At 40.6% G+C, this 14894-nt stretch overlaps 1 protein-coding gene across 1 annotated transcript in view; it reads left to right on the forward strand.

Annotated features, from left to right (window-relative positions):
- Window positions 1-8219, forward strand: part of cacng3b (calcium channel, voltage-dependent, gamma subunit 3b) — a 28158-nt gene extending 19939 nt beyond the window's left edge. The window contains exon 5 of the mRNA XM_018672868.2: window positions 137-8219. Coding sequence (XP_018528384.1) covers window positions 137-642 — 506 coding nt within the window. The 3' untranslated portion in view covers window positions 643-8219. The remainder of the gene's footprint in view (window positions 1-136) is intronic.
- The last annotated feature ends 6675 nt before the right edge of the window (window positions 8220-14894 follow it).

The following is a 14894-nucleotide window of genomic DNA, read 5'->3' on the forward strand; positions in this document are numbered from 1 at the left end:
TGAGCATGTTAGCACGCTGACATTAGCATTTAGCACAAAGCACCACTGTGCCTAACTACAGCCTCACATCGGTCACTCTCACACTTAAACCACTTTAGTCTTCTATTATATTTCTCTTTGTTTCTTTATCTTCCAGGCCTCAGTAACATCATTGGGATTATCGTCTACATCTCAGCTAACTCGGGTGACCCGGGCCAGAGCGACAGCAAGAAGTCCTACTCCTACGGCTGGTCCTTCTATTTTGGCGCCCTCTCCTTCATCATGGCAGAAATGGTGGGCGTACTGGCCGTGCACATGTTCATCGAGAAGCACCGCAAGCTACGAGCCAAGTCCCGCACCGAGCTCATCAAGAAGTCCGCCTTCAGCCGCATCCCCTCCTATCGCTACCGCTTCAGGCGCCGTTCCAGTGTGCGTTCGTCCGAGGCCCCCAGTCGTGATGCATCGCCCCTGGGAAAAGGCGGCTACACGGGGCCCGCCGCCTCCGAGATGCCCATGTACACGCTGAACCCACGCGAGGCAGGCAACGCCGGCACCAAAGCTGGCATGGGCGGGCTGCTCAACTCAGAGAGGGAGTTCCTCCAGAGCAGCACTCTCACTAAAGACTACAGCAAGGACCCCAACCGCAGGACCACGCCTGTCTGAGAGGTGCTGGCTGCAGATATCGCTCTAATCACAGCATCAAAGAGGATGATGATGAGTAATACAGGGGGAGTGCGAGCAAAAGCAGGGGCCACACAGGGTTATGGGGTGGGAAAGGGGTTTGATAAACTTCGACTGTGAACTGTGAACTTTTAGCCTTTGAACTGTGAATCCTGAGCCCTGTGAGAGATCAGTGTGTGTAGCAGGGTCAGTTTTGATGGAGAAGTTGTTCCCAATTCCACTTTACCACATATCACTGTAGTTGTACCTGTAACTCCTTACATATGAAGGCACATTCAATTTATGTTCATGACTTTTATGTTCATAAATTGACTTTCTGGCTTTTTCAAGGGGGAAACAGGATTGAAAATGTTTTAAGAGCATATCGTAAGTGGTTTGCCGTCTGGGGCAACTTCTCCTAAAAATGAAAATAATGTGAACAAAAGGAGAAGAGGGAAGAGGTGAGAGACTCTGTGTGATCTTTGACCTTCTGACCTCTGTCCTCCTGACCATTTGGATAGCAGCAGAGTTGGATCAGTGCAGGGAACAGCCTTAGAGCTCTGAGCTGTCTCTCTGACTACGATACTATTTAAAAGTGAGGAAGTTAACACCTCAGGAGAGGCATTGATTCATTTTCAGTTCAGCTGAAATTCAAAATATTAATTGAAGATGCAGTTTGTCCATTTTATGGCAGCACATTTGTGGCATTCATTCTTATTTTCTATACATAATGTATATATACTCCTTTCATATTGATTGATTTTATTTAATCATGGAGAAGCTCACTTCATAACTGACTGAACTGAAACTGAATTGAACTCATTCCTGGTAACACTTACCCCCATCTCTCTGATCCCAGGTCAGTTGTTGAACCTGTGTAGTGATTTTTTTTTTATGAAGGGAAGAGATTATACTGACTGCAGATCAGTTGTTACTGGGGAAAAGGTGTAACTCAACAAAACTAATGAATCTCTTTTAGATGGTAACGTTAGACCATTGGTGCTTCCTTTTACTCCTGTTTTCAGCCACACAAGTCTTCTCTCGATTTATTTTTTCACCTAAAGCTTAAAGAGATGATCAAATATTCGTCTGTCTGTCTGTCTGTCTGTCTGTCTGTCTGTCCACCTTCACTTATCACCTCTCACCTTCCACATTTTTCTGTGTAGCCCCATTACTCACCTCACTGCCATCCTCTGCACACCTCCACCTCCACACCTCTCTCACCCTCTCTTTCCTCTGAGGGACACTCTGCTAGGTTTAGGTCCTGTCTTCCGTTGGTGTCGCTCATAGACTAGTTTAAGTTTTCTGGAGGTTGTTGGTTCGGGGTACTGTGGAGAGGAGACCGCTGAGCTGTGAATATGCTTTAAGGCAGAGCCAAAAAGACATTAAACAAACAAGAGTTGGACTTTTTGTTTGCCCACTACCTCTTGGTGAATATCTATCAGATTAATTTAATATAAAGTTGTCTTTACTTGCCAGAACAATTGTCAGAAATTTCAGCTGCAGAAATAAACACTGAGAAAATGCTCACTTCAGTCTAAAGTACACATCTCTCCTCTCCAACAGAGGATCTGTTGAAAACTAAATTGGATGTGGCACACAGTATACAGATAGATAGATGGAACTGCATTATTCAGAGGATTTGTGCTTCATTCATTCAGCTGTCACTCACAGCCTCTCCTCCTTTTCATCTCCCTTACATGTGCGTGTACACATACTGCACAAATACACACACGTACACACACATACAAACCTAAACACTTTCACATGTCTCCCAGTTGTGACATACACAGACAGTCACGGCCTTATCATATTTCAAACACCTGTGCAGATGTTACTGTAACAGATTCTAGAGACACATCAATACATTTACATTCATCTCTCTCTCTTGCTCTCTCTCAGACATACACACATATGGATGGGTTACAACTTAACAGATCTTACATCTGGATTTTTTTTTTCAGTAGTAGATCAGCTAGATCAGACACATGAATTTGAGATTCACATTTTGGTGCAGGCTCTACTGCCAATGATCCAGTGATCCGAGTCCTGTGAGAGAAGCAGTGCAGAAAGTTAAGAGCTGGTTTATGATTGGGCAACACAACAGAAGGCTTGAATCCATGTGGTTATTTGAGGAATAAAATCAAGTGAGAGATGAGAGGCACAAACGAGCCAGACTCAATCTCATTTCAAACTTCAATAAACTTCCAGTTTTGCAGTAATGTTCTAGAGGACTGAAAAGTGTTTGTTGATGGCATTGAGGGAGGTGTTGGGCTGCAACGTCTGTGAGATTATTCTGTTTCTAAAAATATACAAATCAAACTGGCACGTTAACCTACATGTTAAATACTGTATCTGTGCTGTTATTGACTGGGAACTGATCACTTTCCCTCTGACATATACTGAAACTGTTATTTCAGTCATTTAACTTCACATCATCACACTTTTTTGCAGTATTATTCAACTGATACAAGATCGTACTACATACTGTATATGTAGCTATTATTTGCACACAGTCACTTCTCCACTGATAATGTATCGCTACCTCTGTCCAAAGGATTAATAGTTATATCTCCAAAAAAGGCATACTTTGCAACACTGAAACAATAAATAGTGCTGTCTAATTCCAGGAGATTGAATTAATCACATCACTGGATAACACCTGATCATATACACAGTAACATGTACACACACACACAAGAGGAGGGGTTGTGACTGAGTAACAAGAAGGCAGAATAGCCATAAAACAGTGAGAAAGAAAACATGCTACAAGTAGAGCTGTGGAATGAGTAGCTTGTATAAATCTTCACAGCATTTTTCCCAAACTTTTTTCTGCTACTGTGAGTAACAAGTCAGCGTGAAACTCAAAGAGGAAGAAAAAAAAAGCATTTTTGTTTTCTTCGTTACCTCCCTAAGCCACCATTGCACTGTTTTGTATAAAGTAAACATGAAACAACACCAAGCTGATACCGTCACACCACAACTCTGACAGTTATTACCCTGATAATAAAAGATGTTTTAAACCTCAGTCATACTGTTTAATTTATGACGCTGCTGTTTTATCTCCTGTCTTTACGCCATAAAATGGAGCTTAAAGGGACAAACGTGCATCGCTATGGACTTGCTCTTGCTGTCCTCCACCTGTAAATATTAATTTTGCAAGCTAACTACAACATCAGCAGTTGTCATGGGCTGTGAAAGGGAAAAAATGCTTTTCTCCAAGCAAGGGCTTTTAATTTTTAAAGGACAGGAGCACACAAGGGCTTTTTATGCTCAGCGTTGCAGAGACATCATTTTAAGGGTGTTATGTGGGAGTGCAGGAAGGAATGGCAAAGTACATTTGCACAGGAACAATGTTTTTAAACCAGCTGAATAGCTAACTAATGATATAACATGCTTCACGCAAAAGAGAAGCAGGTGTAGATAAAAAACAACGACTGTACTCTTCTGCTCATTAGGCTATGTTAGCTACATGTTAGCCTTTAGCTGCTTTTTTGGCTCACTTTAGGTTAGATGGGTATCTTTCTGTATAATTAGAGATAAATAATATTGCCTTAAGCAGAGGTAGGATAAAAAAAATTTAAATTAAGAATTATTTGAGTTAGCTTAAGGATCAAATATATATTAGCAAAATATTGCTAATCATACTTGGTGCCAAATATTACTCAAAATGTTTCCTGTGTATCATGGCCTCCAGGTTAGCTTTAGATCATAGGTTCGCTGCTCTAAATACTCTTTTTGGCATAGGATTTCCAGCAGTGCACTGACTCAGCAGTAGTAGCTATGTAGCTCAGCACATTAAGGGCCCCCGCAGACCCTGAGGGTCTGTTAGGGGTCAAAGTTCAGAACTGCCATCCATAAGCCATGTCAGCATTGACCTTTCAAATCATGCATGCCATATCCATCCGCTTCCAGTGCTTACATTCGCTGTATCTCTAATCGAGTCTCAAATGGCACCCTAATCTCTTTACTCCGTAGGGATACTGGACCGCTACATTTAAGACGCCTTACAAGGGTGTGAGGGCCCATGAGCCTGTGCTGTGTTTATTAACGATGTTTACTCCAATAGAGCACAGGGTGCTTTTTGAGACTAGACCTGTCTATCTCTTCTTACCGCCATACAGCTTTGATACTCTGATATCAACAACAAATAATTGTATTATTAGTAAAAATTATTCTATTCTAAAGGTGCCACTGTGCAGAGGATGACAAACTCTGTCACATATTATAGTTATTAATGTATTAAATGGGGGGTCTGAACGAAGGGAGCAGAGTTGGGAAGCAGGGGTCGTAGTCTTTGTAATATTATATTATTCTAGTTTCATTTTCTACTTTGATGTGGTTTTTGAGATTGTGTTGTTTTGATCACATCTGAAGCCTCTGACAGGATGGACAGAGGAGAGGAGACAGTGGAGCCTGGACGATCTCTCATGGACGTTAATCTCACCTCACTGGTGTCAGCGAGACACTCGACACTGCAAAGGCAATGCACACACATACATGTATTCAGAGTAAGGTTACTATACTATTGAGGACTTATTGACCATATTCATTGACACATAACCTTAAAATAATGGATTACAGGCAAAATTCTGTCACCTGGTAAAGGTACTCTATGCAGAAAATAATGCAGTCAAATACAACAGTCTGTAAAAAAAAATACTATTATGAAGCTTAAAATATCAGTTTTTGTTAACAAAGTTTACAGTGTAAGGCACTTAAGTACAACTCAACCACAGCCTCAAAAATATCTTAGGTTGGAACCAGGGCTGTCCAACAATTTGAACAAAAACTGAACATTTTACACTTCACAGATGTAGTGTTTTTTACAGTACTAAGCAACTTTGAGAACAACCAATATGCACTGATTTGTCCTCAAATCAGACAATACAGTACAACTGCAAATGAGAAATGTAGCCAAAATAATGCACCTTAAATGGTTGTGATGACAATAGAATTACATTTCATTGTGTTTTTTACTTTCCAACAGAACACATTAAGGCCACATTAAGGAACACCTGAACAAACCTTTGGTTAGGCTACAAAGAACAAACTTGCTTTGCCCATTAAAGCCAAGGCAGCAATTCAGTAAAGTATCAACAATTAAGTAACTACAAATTTGTATTAAAATTTGTCAATACAAATTTGTATTGACCTTATTTTAGAGGATTTTCTAGCAAGTACTAAGGGAATATCGGTCCTCATAAGTATAGAAACACAAGAACACAACACACAGGCTTACACACACTCATTAATGGTCACAAAAAGACATTCATGCGTGCACAGGCATACACAGAAACACACACAAACACACACACACACAAACAAACTGCTTCAGCTTTTCCCAGTGCGATGTGGAGAGAACTACGTCCTGTTAAAAGAAAAGCCACTGTGTCATGTTTGGAAAAAATCATTGTGTTTCTTTGGGAGAAAAACAACAAACTGTTACTGTTGTCGATGTGTCACTCCTCAAGGGAACTTCAAGTACACTGAGCCTGCTAATCCAACACTGAGGACCAGGAGAACTGTTTGAGAAATGTGAATTCAGTGGAATAGTTGTGAGACAAACACATGCTATAAGTACTCTACACTTTGCACTTGCTACCAACACACAAACACACATACACATCACATACAAGGTTACCGATGTGAGGAGGGCTTATGGGTGGAGTCATGTGCCTGCATGTTTGTGTGTGTTGTATTCACATGTGTGTGGGTTTGTGTGTATGTGTGTGTGCAGTTATAGCCTCTCCTCACCCTTGCACCCAGTGCCTGCCTGTCCTGCCTTCAGACAGCACCCAGATCAGCCATGGGGCTTCCAGTATAACCTCCTCTGCATTCCCACGACCTTTAATGGTCGCGCTGGGATCAGTTTTAGAGCTAACTGCCCCAATCATTCCTCAGCAGACGCAGCCATACAAGCTACAAGGACTGTTTTGGATTCAGAGTGTTCCAGTGGAGTCATTTTTTTCTCTTTGTTCTTGGACTGTTGGTCTGTTATTTTGATACACCTGCTGTTCAAGATCTGACTTGTTTTCTGACCTTGTTGTGTCTGTCTGTGAGGCTGATTTAGGATTGGCAGAGGGGTCTTAGCTGGATAGACAATAATCTATCGAGTCCCTAATGACAGCTGGTCTTGAATCAGCACAACCTGCTGTAGCCTGCTGTTCCTCGTGTTCTCAAACCTGACAAAATCAGCCAAAAAAAAAGGAAAACCTACTAGCTCGATCTATACGACTTGCTTGTAAAACTGTTGTGTTATTCTGGATTTGTTTGTAGGAGCTTTCACATGACAGCATTTCCTCTTTCAGATGACGCAAGAGGTCATCCCACTTGTACTGCCAATTAGAATGAAAACATCTCTTGTCAATATAAAGAGAGATTCTGGACAGGTAAATTGTTGGTTTCCAAGCTCCCTGAAAAGAATCTGTGATAAAAATAGCAGTCATGATTTCAAGAATTATTCTGGCCACGGTGCCTATTAAGCCTGTTTTCCTCCTCCTTAACTATCTCCTGTTGTCTGTTCCAACCTTTAGCCCTTTAGCTAGAGGGATTTTCGTACCTGTCTTGCATTTTACATATATTATTTTGACAGGGAGTACAGAGCGATTAAAATCTGCTTTTTACGGTTTCGCCTCAAGCCCCGCGTTCAGACAGTGTTGTTTACATGCACAACATATCCGAGGCTGGCATGGTTGACTGACCAAGGATGAAAGGCCCAAAATGGCAGGATGTTTTACCAAGCTTGGAGAGTTTCACTCTGCATCAGGTGTATTAAGGTTCTCTCTTGTATAAATAGCTAATGAGCGGTAGCAACAAAGGTTTCTTCTTCTTGAACAGGTGAAATCATGAGTTGGTCTTTCAGAAAAAAAATATCATCATGTTATTATTAATATTACCAAAAGAGAATTTCAGAATAATTCCTACATGATATACTTCTATTGGATTCTTTTATGTGTTAAAATATCATCTGAGAAAGCCATGTTTCTGACAGACTAAATTGCCCATCACTTTCTACTGAGCCATGATGTTATCAGTAGAGTCGGGCTGCTAGCACAGAGACCAGTAAAAGCAACACAGAGCAGTCACATAGTGTGTATTTACAGAGTGCACAGACTGTGGGGTTTTCAGGCACGATCGCCCATAGATGGAAATATCAGTTGGTAAACCACTTCGGCCCAAACTGAAACACCATCACCAGGTCAAATTTTCTATTTGTCCAGTATTTTCGTTTATGACCAAATACTCGCAAAACTAATTAAATTCCTATCAGCCTCAGCCATGCTTTGCGTTTAGTGCTAATTGGTAAATGTTAGCAAGCTAACATGCTAAACTAAGATGGTGAACATGGTAAATATTACATCCCCTAAATATCAGCATGTCAGCATTGTCATTGTGAGAATGTTAGCATGCTGATGTTAGCTTTTAGCTCAAGGCACAGTTGAGCCACACAGGGCTGCTAGCATGGTTGAAGACCCTTAGTCTTGTAATTAGTCTTGTACAATACAAAATTAAGTGGTAAACAACATTAACCTGACATTGTCCATTGCAAAGTGACATGAGGACTGTTAGAAAACAAATCCCAGAGCACAAACTCAGGAGAAGATCCATACTTACAGAATTATGTATTAGTAAGTTGGTTGATTCAGGTTTGCATTTATGTAAAGTACCAAGATGGAGCAGTCACTTCACAGGATATAAGCGGAAAAGATCCAGAAATATTATATATTTGTTAAATGTGTGGCAATGGCCTGGCAAACAGCAAAATGTGTTTTTCTTTTCTTTAGGGAGTGTATGTTGCAGGCATTGTAGCAGTTTGCTTTGAGGCTATTCAGATGGAGATGAGGAGAATAAATAGCAACCAGCCGTTACTCTGTGTCTTGAAGGGTGACACTGGGGATCATCAGTGTTACCTTGCAGCAGCGATGAAAGTGAAAAACGAAAGCCTGAAGACAAATGTGCAGCTGGAACCTGAAGTAGCATTAATGAGCAAAAGCTCCCAAAAACGAGGGTTGTAATTTTGGAAAAAAGCATGGTGATCAGTGACATGTTTAATGGAAAATCAGTGTCAGTGGGCAGCTTTTTATCCTGCTCCATACCTCTGAGCCCTATCATGAGATACTTAGTCCTCTACAAACATGCACACACATGCATGCAGAAACATGCTGGCACTCACATTTGTCTTTCTATACACAGGCACACTGACTGTATAACCCCCCACAGCTCACACACACACACACACATAGCTGCCAGCCAGTTTCACTGTATACTTTATAATGTAAACCTCCAACTAACAGCGGTCTGACACGGACACATGCTGTGAATAAAAGCACACTTTTACTTACATGATATAAATATGATTACCTATATCTAGAGAGAAAGAATATTATATACAGTATAATAATTAGAAAATAAAGAGTCACCTTTTCAAAGTGCCTGTGGTGAGTTCATTTTGTATTTGGATGTTTGTTTGTTTGTGTGAATGTATGCTGTATAGTGGTATGATTTGCTCATACACCTTGCTCTTTATGTCGCACACACAGATAACAACCCTGTTTGGTGGTCCTATTTCTCAACAAATTAACGCTATCTACTCTCCATCAGAAATCTAACCACACCCCAACATAAACCTGGGCAATACTGATGAGAAAACTTACACAAACAGTAGACACACTCCTCCCTGTACCTGCACACACATATAGACACACGAGATGTGTATCAGTTGTGCTGTGTCAACCGTTCTGAATTATCCGTCCAATAGATAACACCTCGGCTTATCTCCAGAGCCACCATGCAGATGCCTGAATGATATAGAGAAAGAGGGAGGGAGGTAAATGAGGGTTAAGAGGGGAACTGCAAAGGAGAGAGGAAATGTTAATGAGGAGACCGGAGGATGCACCAGTTTGTAAGTGCTTGAAGGTGATGAAGAGAGAAAAGCATGTCAAGGACCATGTGTGCAGTTTCTCTCTGAGTATGGCTCAACAAGTCCTCCAATCTGAATATTCATATAGGTCGTTTGTCCATGCTCTCTGATAATGACCCATAGGAGTGTCTCCTGAAATAGTGCTGCAATTGTGTCAGGTGTTCTGGGTCTTGGTCGTCATGGTTCGAGTGTACCAGCAGCAGCATACCGGACATTTGTCATGGTTTGGTTAGGATTAGGCATAAAAACTACTTCATTAGGTTTAGGAAAAGATTATGGTTTGGGTTAAAATAAGACCCTCTTATGATTAGCCCCTTATGATTAGAAGACCTTCGTTGTCATGGTTACAACAATAACACAGACCATTGGTTTCACACGGGCACTAAACAGTGGTCTCCTGTGTTTTGTTGACAGTTAACTTCTTGGCAAACTTTGGTGTTCAACCTCACCAAGTTCTCCCACACCACTCTGCTTCTCTGTTAGCCACACTGGTTTTTTTACATCTAGCTTACTAATTCATCCAAACGAGGCCATTGAGTTCCAGGCCAAATCAAGGATGGATGATCTGGAAATGCCTGCGGGTGATCACACTCTCAGAGCAGAAGGACAAAAAAATGAGGGAAATGGGCCCTAAAGTTATAATACGTGTTTTGATATTTGAAGCATTTATGAATTTGGAGTGGCAGCAGTGAATTGTGTTTAAATACCGCACACGTTCTAATTTGTTTCAAATCCGATATTATACATCATCAGATTATAATTTAACAGCAGGGAAGTAAGAGTATGTAATGTGGGAGAGAAGGATTCAGTGGAGAGCTCAGATTCACCTGATGAATATTCATAACTCTGACGTCACCGATGGAGCTCCGCGTCGTCATAGAGATTAGAGTGGATGACGGGATTATGGGAGAGTCTTCGCGCCACACTGGGATTGGCTGCCACTCTGCTTTTGTTCCTCTTAACTGCCTCTAAATGTGCCGTTTTGTCACTCAATCTCTCCTGCTGCTCATATTCTCTGCTGGAGAGAGATACTGTGACCACTGCCGACATTTCATTTTTCCATTTTTCTTTTTTCCCCTTTTCACCCTGGCTCTCGCTGCTATTTTTTTTCTTCTCCATTATCCTCTTAGCCATTTTCCCCTCTGCCACATTTTTCTGTTTTGAGACCCCACCCTCCTGTCGAGCAGTATGGTACAGTAGTAATTGCTTTCTTCAGCTCCATTGGCCCAATAAGAGAAAATTGTCCCTTATGCTAATAGCCCATAAAAGACGCAGAGCATTTCCCAGCAGGAATCCCACATCAGATTATTTTATAGTGCTGTACCAGACAGTAATGCCTTACCTCCATGGACTCTAAAAATAAAACAGGAATTTTGTGAAGAAGACAATGAGTTCTGAATACTGACAATCATTGCACTGTGTTTCTACTTTATTTGGGATGAAATATCAACATTGTTTTGATTTTTTGGAAATTCAATACAGGGTCACCACTAACCTCAGCCTCAAAGATGACCATAGAGTTGAATCAGCACCTCTCTGACACAGTATTAACAAAAACTAAGCATTTTAGGTTTCACAAAGGTATGAGTTATTGCAGGATTGGCACAGATTGTGCAGACGAACATTAAAAAAAACTGGTAACAATGTATTTTGATGTCTCCCCTTGATCTCACCTACGAGTTTTCATAAACACCATGCTTTTCATATCATAATTTTCTCACTACATGGCAAATCTACATGTATTCTTACCACTATTAATGACTAACATTGTGAGGACCTGTATTTTGTTTTCAAAAGGCAGGTTAGTCAGAACAATGTGACTGTGTAAACTGATTTATGTTTACACAACTTGAGTGAGATATATATTCACACACATCTGGCAATGTGACACACAATAGTGATATTATGCCAAATAAGCTCCTGACATTATACACAAATACAAGTGTCTGCATCTGTGTCCCAGTTGGATGTTGGTCTAACAGCTGTTTTTGACTGAATGAGGCTCTGAGGGAGAGTTGCTGCTAGCTTTGATGTCCTAATGATCTATCTATCTATCTATCTATCTATCTATCTATCTATCTATCTATCTGACTGTCTGTCTGTCCTCCATTAGTGTGTGTGTGTGCATCTGTATGTAGTGTACATGAATATGAAACACTGTGTATAGTTCATTATCTGCACAAACTTTTATCTGAAATCAAATTTACTACCCTCCATTTCATTCAGCAGACACATTCAGTCACATTTTACAAAAATATGTATTGACACTTTCACACTTTCCTTTGTAAATGATCTTGAGATTTAAAATGCAATGATGTTTTACAAATGTCGCCACTATGATGGTGCTGAATAAAACGTCACAGGGTAGCCAAAGTCATTAGGATTCATCATATGTGACCTATGAATGTCTATATAGGCTGCCAAACTCATTAAAGTAAATGTTGAGATAATGTGGTCTGGACCGAAAGTGGTGGACCAACCAGTTGACACTGACACCTCTGCTAGAACCATGCTGCTATCATGGCAAAATATCCCAAACAATTTTCTCTCACTCCCTAAATTACAAGATGTTGGTCCAGTGTTGAGGATTGCCACCCGCCCTGAACTTGAGGACACAGGCATCAGATCAGTGCCAGACTTGGACAACCCCTCTGCAAGTTGAGCTTTTAAGGACAAGAGATACTTCAGCTCTCTGGGAAGGGCAAACTGAGTGAAGAGCACTTTCAACCATTGTCACCAACAAAGAGAGCAATCTCTCTCTCTCTCTCTCTCTGTGTGTGTGTCTGTGTGTGTGTGTGTGTGTGTGTGTGTGTGTGATGTGTGTATGTGTGCCTTGAGTAGAGTAACACTATGGCCATCTGCAGTGTGAAAAAAAAGCCTTGGAGCTGTGAATGCTGTTCAAGCAGAGAGACAAGAAGGAGAGAGTGAAAGGTGGAGGGAGGATGAGAGAAAGAAGGAGAAGGGAGACAGGAAAAGTGTTGAGAGCTGAAGGAGAGCACAGGAGGGATGATTAGGGGAGTGCTATAGCAGGATGAAGAAAGGAAAGTCACAGATGCCAGGGAACAGAGAGAGGGACAGAAGGAGGGATGAAGAATGAAAGTCAGTCATCTATAGGTCAGTTTGGTCCAAACAGTTGGTTTTTCTCTCAGTTTTTCCAGCCACACTAACGGGGAAAACAGCAGTTTTATGTTGTAGAGAAGATAAGAAAAACAGAGATGAGCAATGAGGGATTTGCTGCACAGTAGAGCTGAAACAATTAATCACAAACATTTGAATAACCAATTAAGTGTGCAAATCATTTACCCAGTAGAAATCCCAACACTCACTGGTTCAAGCTACTTCTTCTTTGTTTAATATCACTGGAAATTGAAGTCTGTAGATTTTTAACTGTTTGTCAGGCACAATGAGCAATTTGAAGACGTTCCCTTGGGCTCTGGATACTTGTAACTAACACTTTATCATATATCTTATAATATTCTGCAGACTAAACAATTCAATCAACCAAAAATGACTGATTCATTAATAATGGTCAAACTAGATGTCATGTAATGCATAAATGACGACAGATGTGTGAATGTAAATTAAATGAAATGTGAAAGAAAAAGCTGAATTCCAGCGCATTGTCAGTTATGAACCTTAGCCAGACATAAACACACTGCTGACAGTGAGAACTCAACCTTTTCTTTCTGGTTTATGTTGGAAGATTTATTGTTAATTAATAATGAAAATCATTAGTTGCATGTCTGTTGTGGATTTCATTCTTCACGCTCACAATAGTTTGAGCAATAGGACTGACTTTTTTTCTGCTGTTTTAGCATTTCGTCCAGGACCTGGAGCAAAATTATCTGAAAATTATAGTGAAATGGGAAAACTCATCACCCAAACATATTTCCACATTCATCAGCATTAATGTCAAAATGGCCGACAGACAGAGTGGCAGTCAGATAGTTATATATCAGTCTCTCAATCAGTCAGCTTGCAACCATATCAGTCCAACAATGATCAGTCAACCAGCAGAGGTTGCATTCATTCCTAAGACTCATTAAGCTACTTACTTTATTAATCACTCTTTTAGTCACTTTGTCAATTACTCAGCAAATCCAGTAGGTAGCCAGGCAGTTGGCTAATCACAAGAAAGAATCAGTTTGCATTGTTTATTTTTGTTGGAACTCTTTCCTGATAAAACTAACCTTCGTGTGTAAACATATACTGTATGGCTTTGACAGATTATATGCATTATTTTAACCTGCAACCTGTATATTGTATTGGAGGACCATTTCTGTCAGGAAAAGAAAAACAAATGCTGTAAAATTAGGAATGCTAAAAACAAAAATACTCATGGTGAGTCTAGATTGTGAAATACAAAGTCAAATTTGTGACTATCTTATATATCTTATAATTTTTAATCAATATTTTTTTAATTTTGGCTTATTATGGTCATTTTGATGCCCTATGTCAAAGTTGTGATATATGAATATGTAATTTTTAATTTTTCATCTGTTTATTTCCATCTTTTTCTGGCAGAAATGGGCTTCCATAGACAAACACATGAACACTGTAATAAACTCCCATTTAAACACGTCATATGGCAGGATATGAGAATATAATTGTTTCCAAGCAGCTCTTTGATGGCTGAGTCACTGAACATGTCCTGTATCATATCATGATAAGAAGAACATCAGTTTAAAGGCAGCAGCTGTTTCCCTTTCATCCTCTCTCCCTCACTCTCTCTCCTTCTGCATCTCTCCATCCTCCCACTGCTTTCACAATGGTGTGCTAAGCCAGGGAAGATAGGGCAAATCCCTCCTCTGAGCAGAGCAGGCAGGAGAGAAAGAAACAGAGCAAGAGACTGAGGAGAGAGAAGACTGAGCGCAAAACACTTCTTCAACCACTCCTCTCTCATCTCTCTGTTCTCTCCTTCCATTTATCTCAATCCAACCAATCAGCTTGCGGTCCCCGGTAAACCGCTGTCTTCCAGCTTCACTGTGATATCCATGCCTCAACCTGTGGTGATGATGTCACAGTGTCAGAGAAGATCCCTGCTTCCTAAGCTCTCATCTTGTTCCCTCACATCCTCACCACCTTGAAGATTTACATTAACATTTCTGCTTTTGCTGTTAGTGTCGAGACACGAGTCAGTAGCAAGCTGGTTTAGCTCAAAGAAATAGTTCCACATTTCTGGGAAATACGCTTTTTTGTTGTCTTGTCTACAATTAGATGAAAGGCATAAATACTGTTCTCACTTCTGTATGGGGAATATGGAGCTATAGCCAGGCGAGGGTTAGCTTAGCTTAGCATAAAGACTGGAAACAGGGGGAAACAGCAAGCTTGG

Source organism: Lates calcarifer, linkage group LG11 (genome assembly GCF_001640805.2).
Source record: "Lates calcarifer isolate ASB-BC8 linkage group LG11, TLL_Latcal_v3, whole genome shotgun sequence".
NCBI lineage: Eukaryota > Metazoa > Chordata > Actinopteri > Centropomidae > Lates > Lates calcarifer.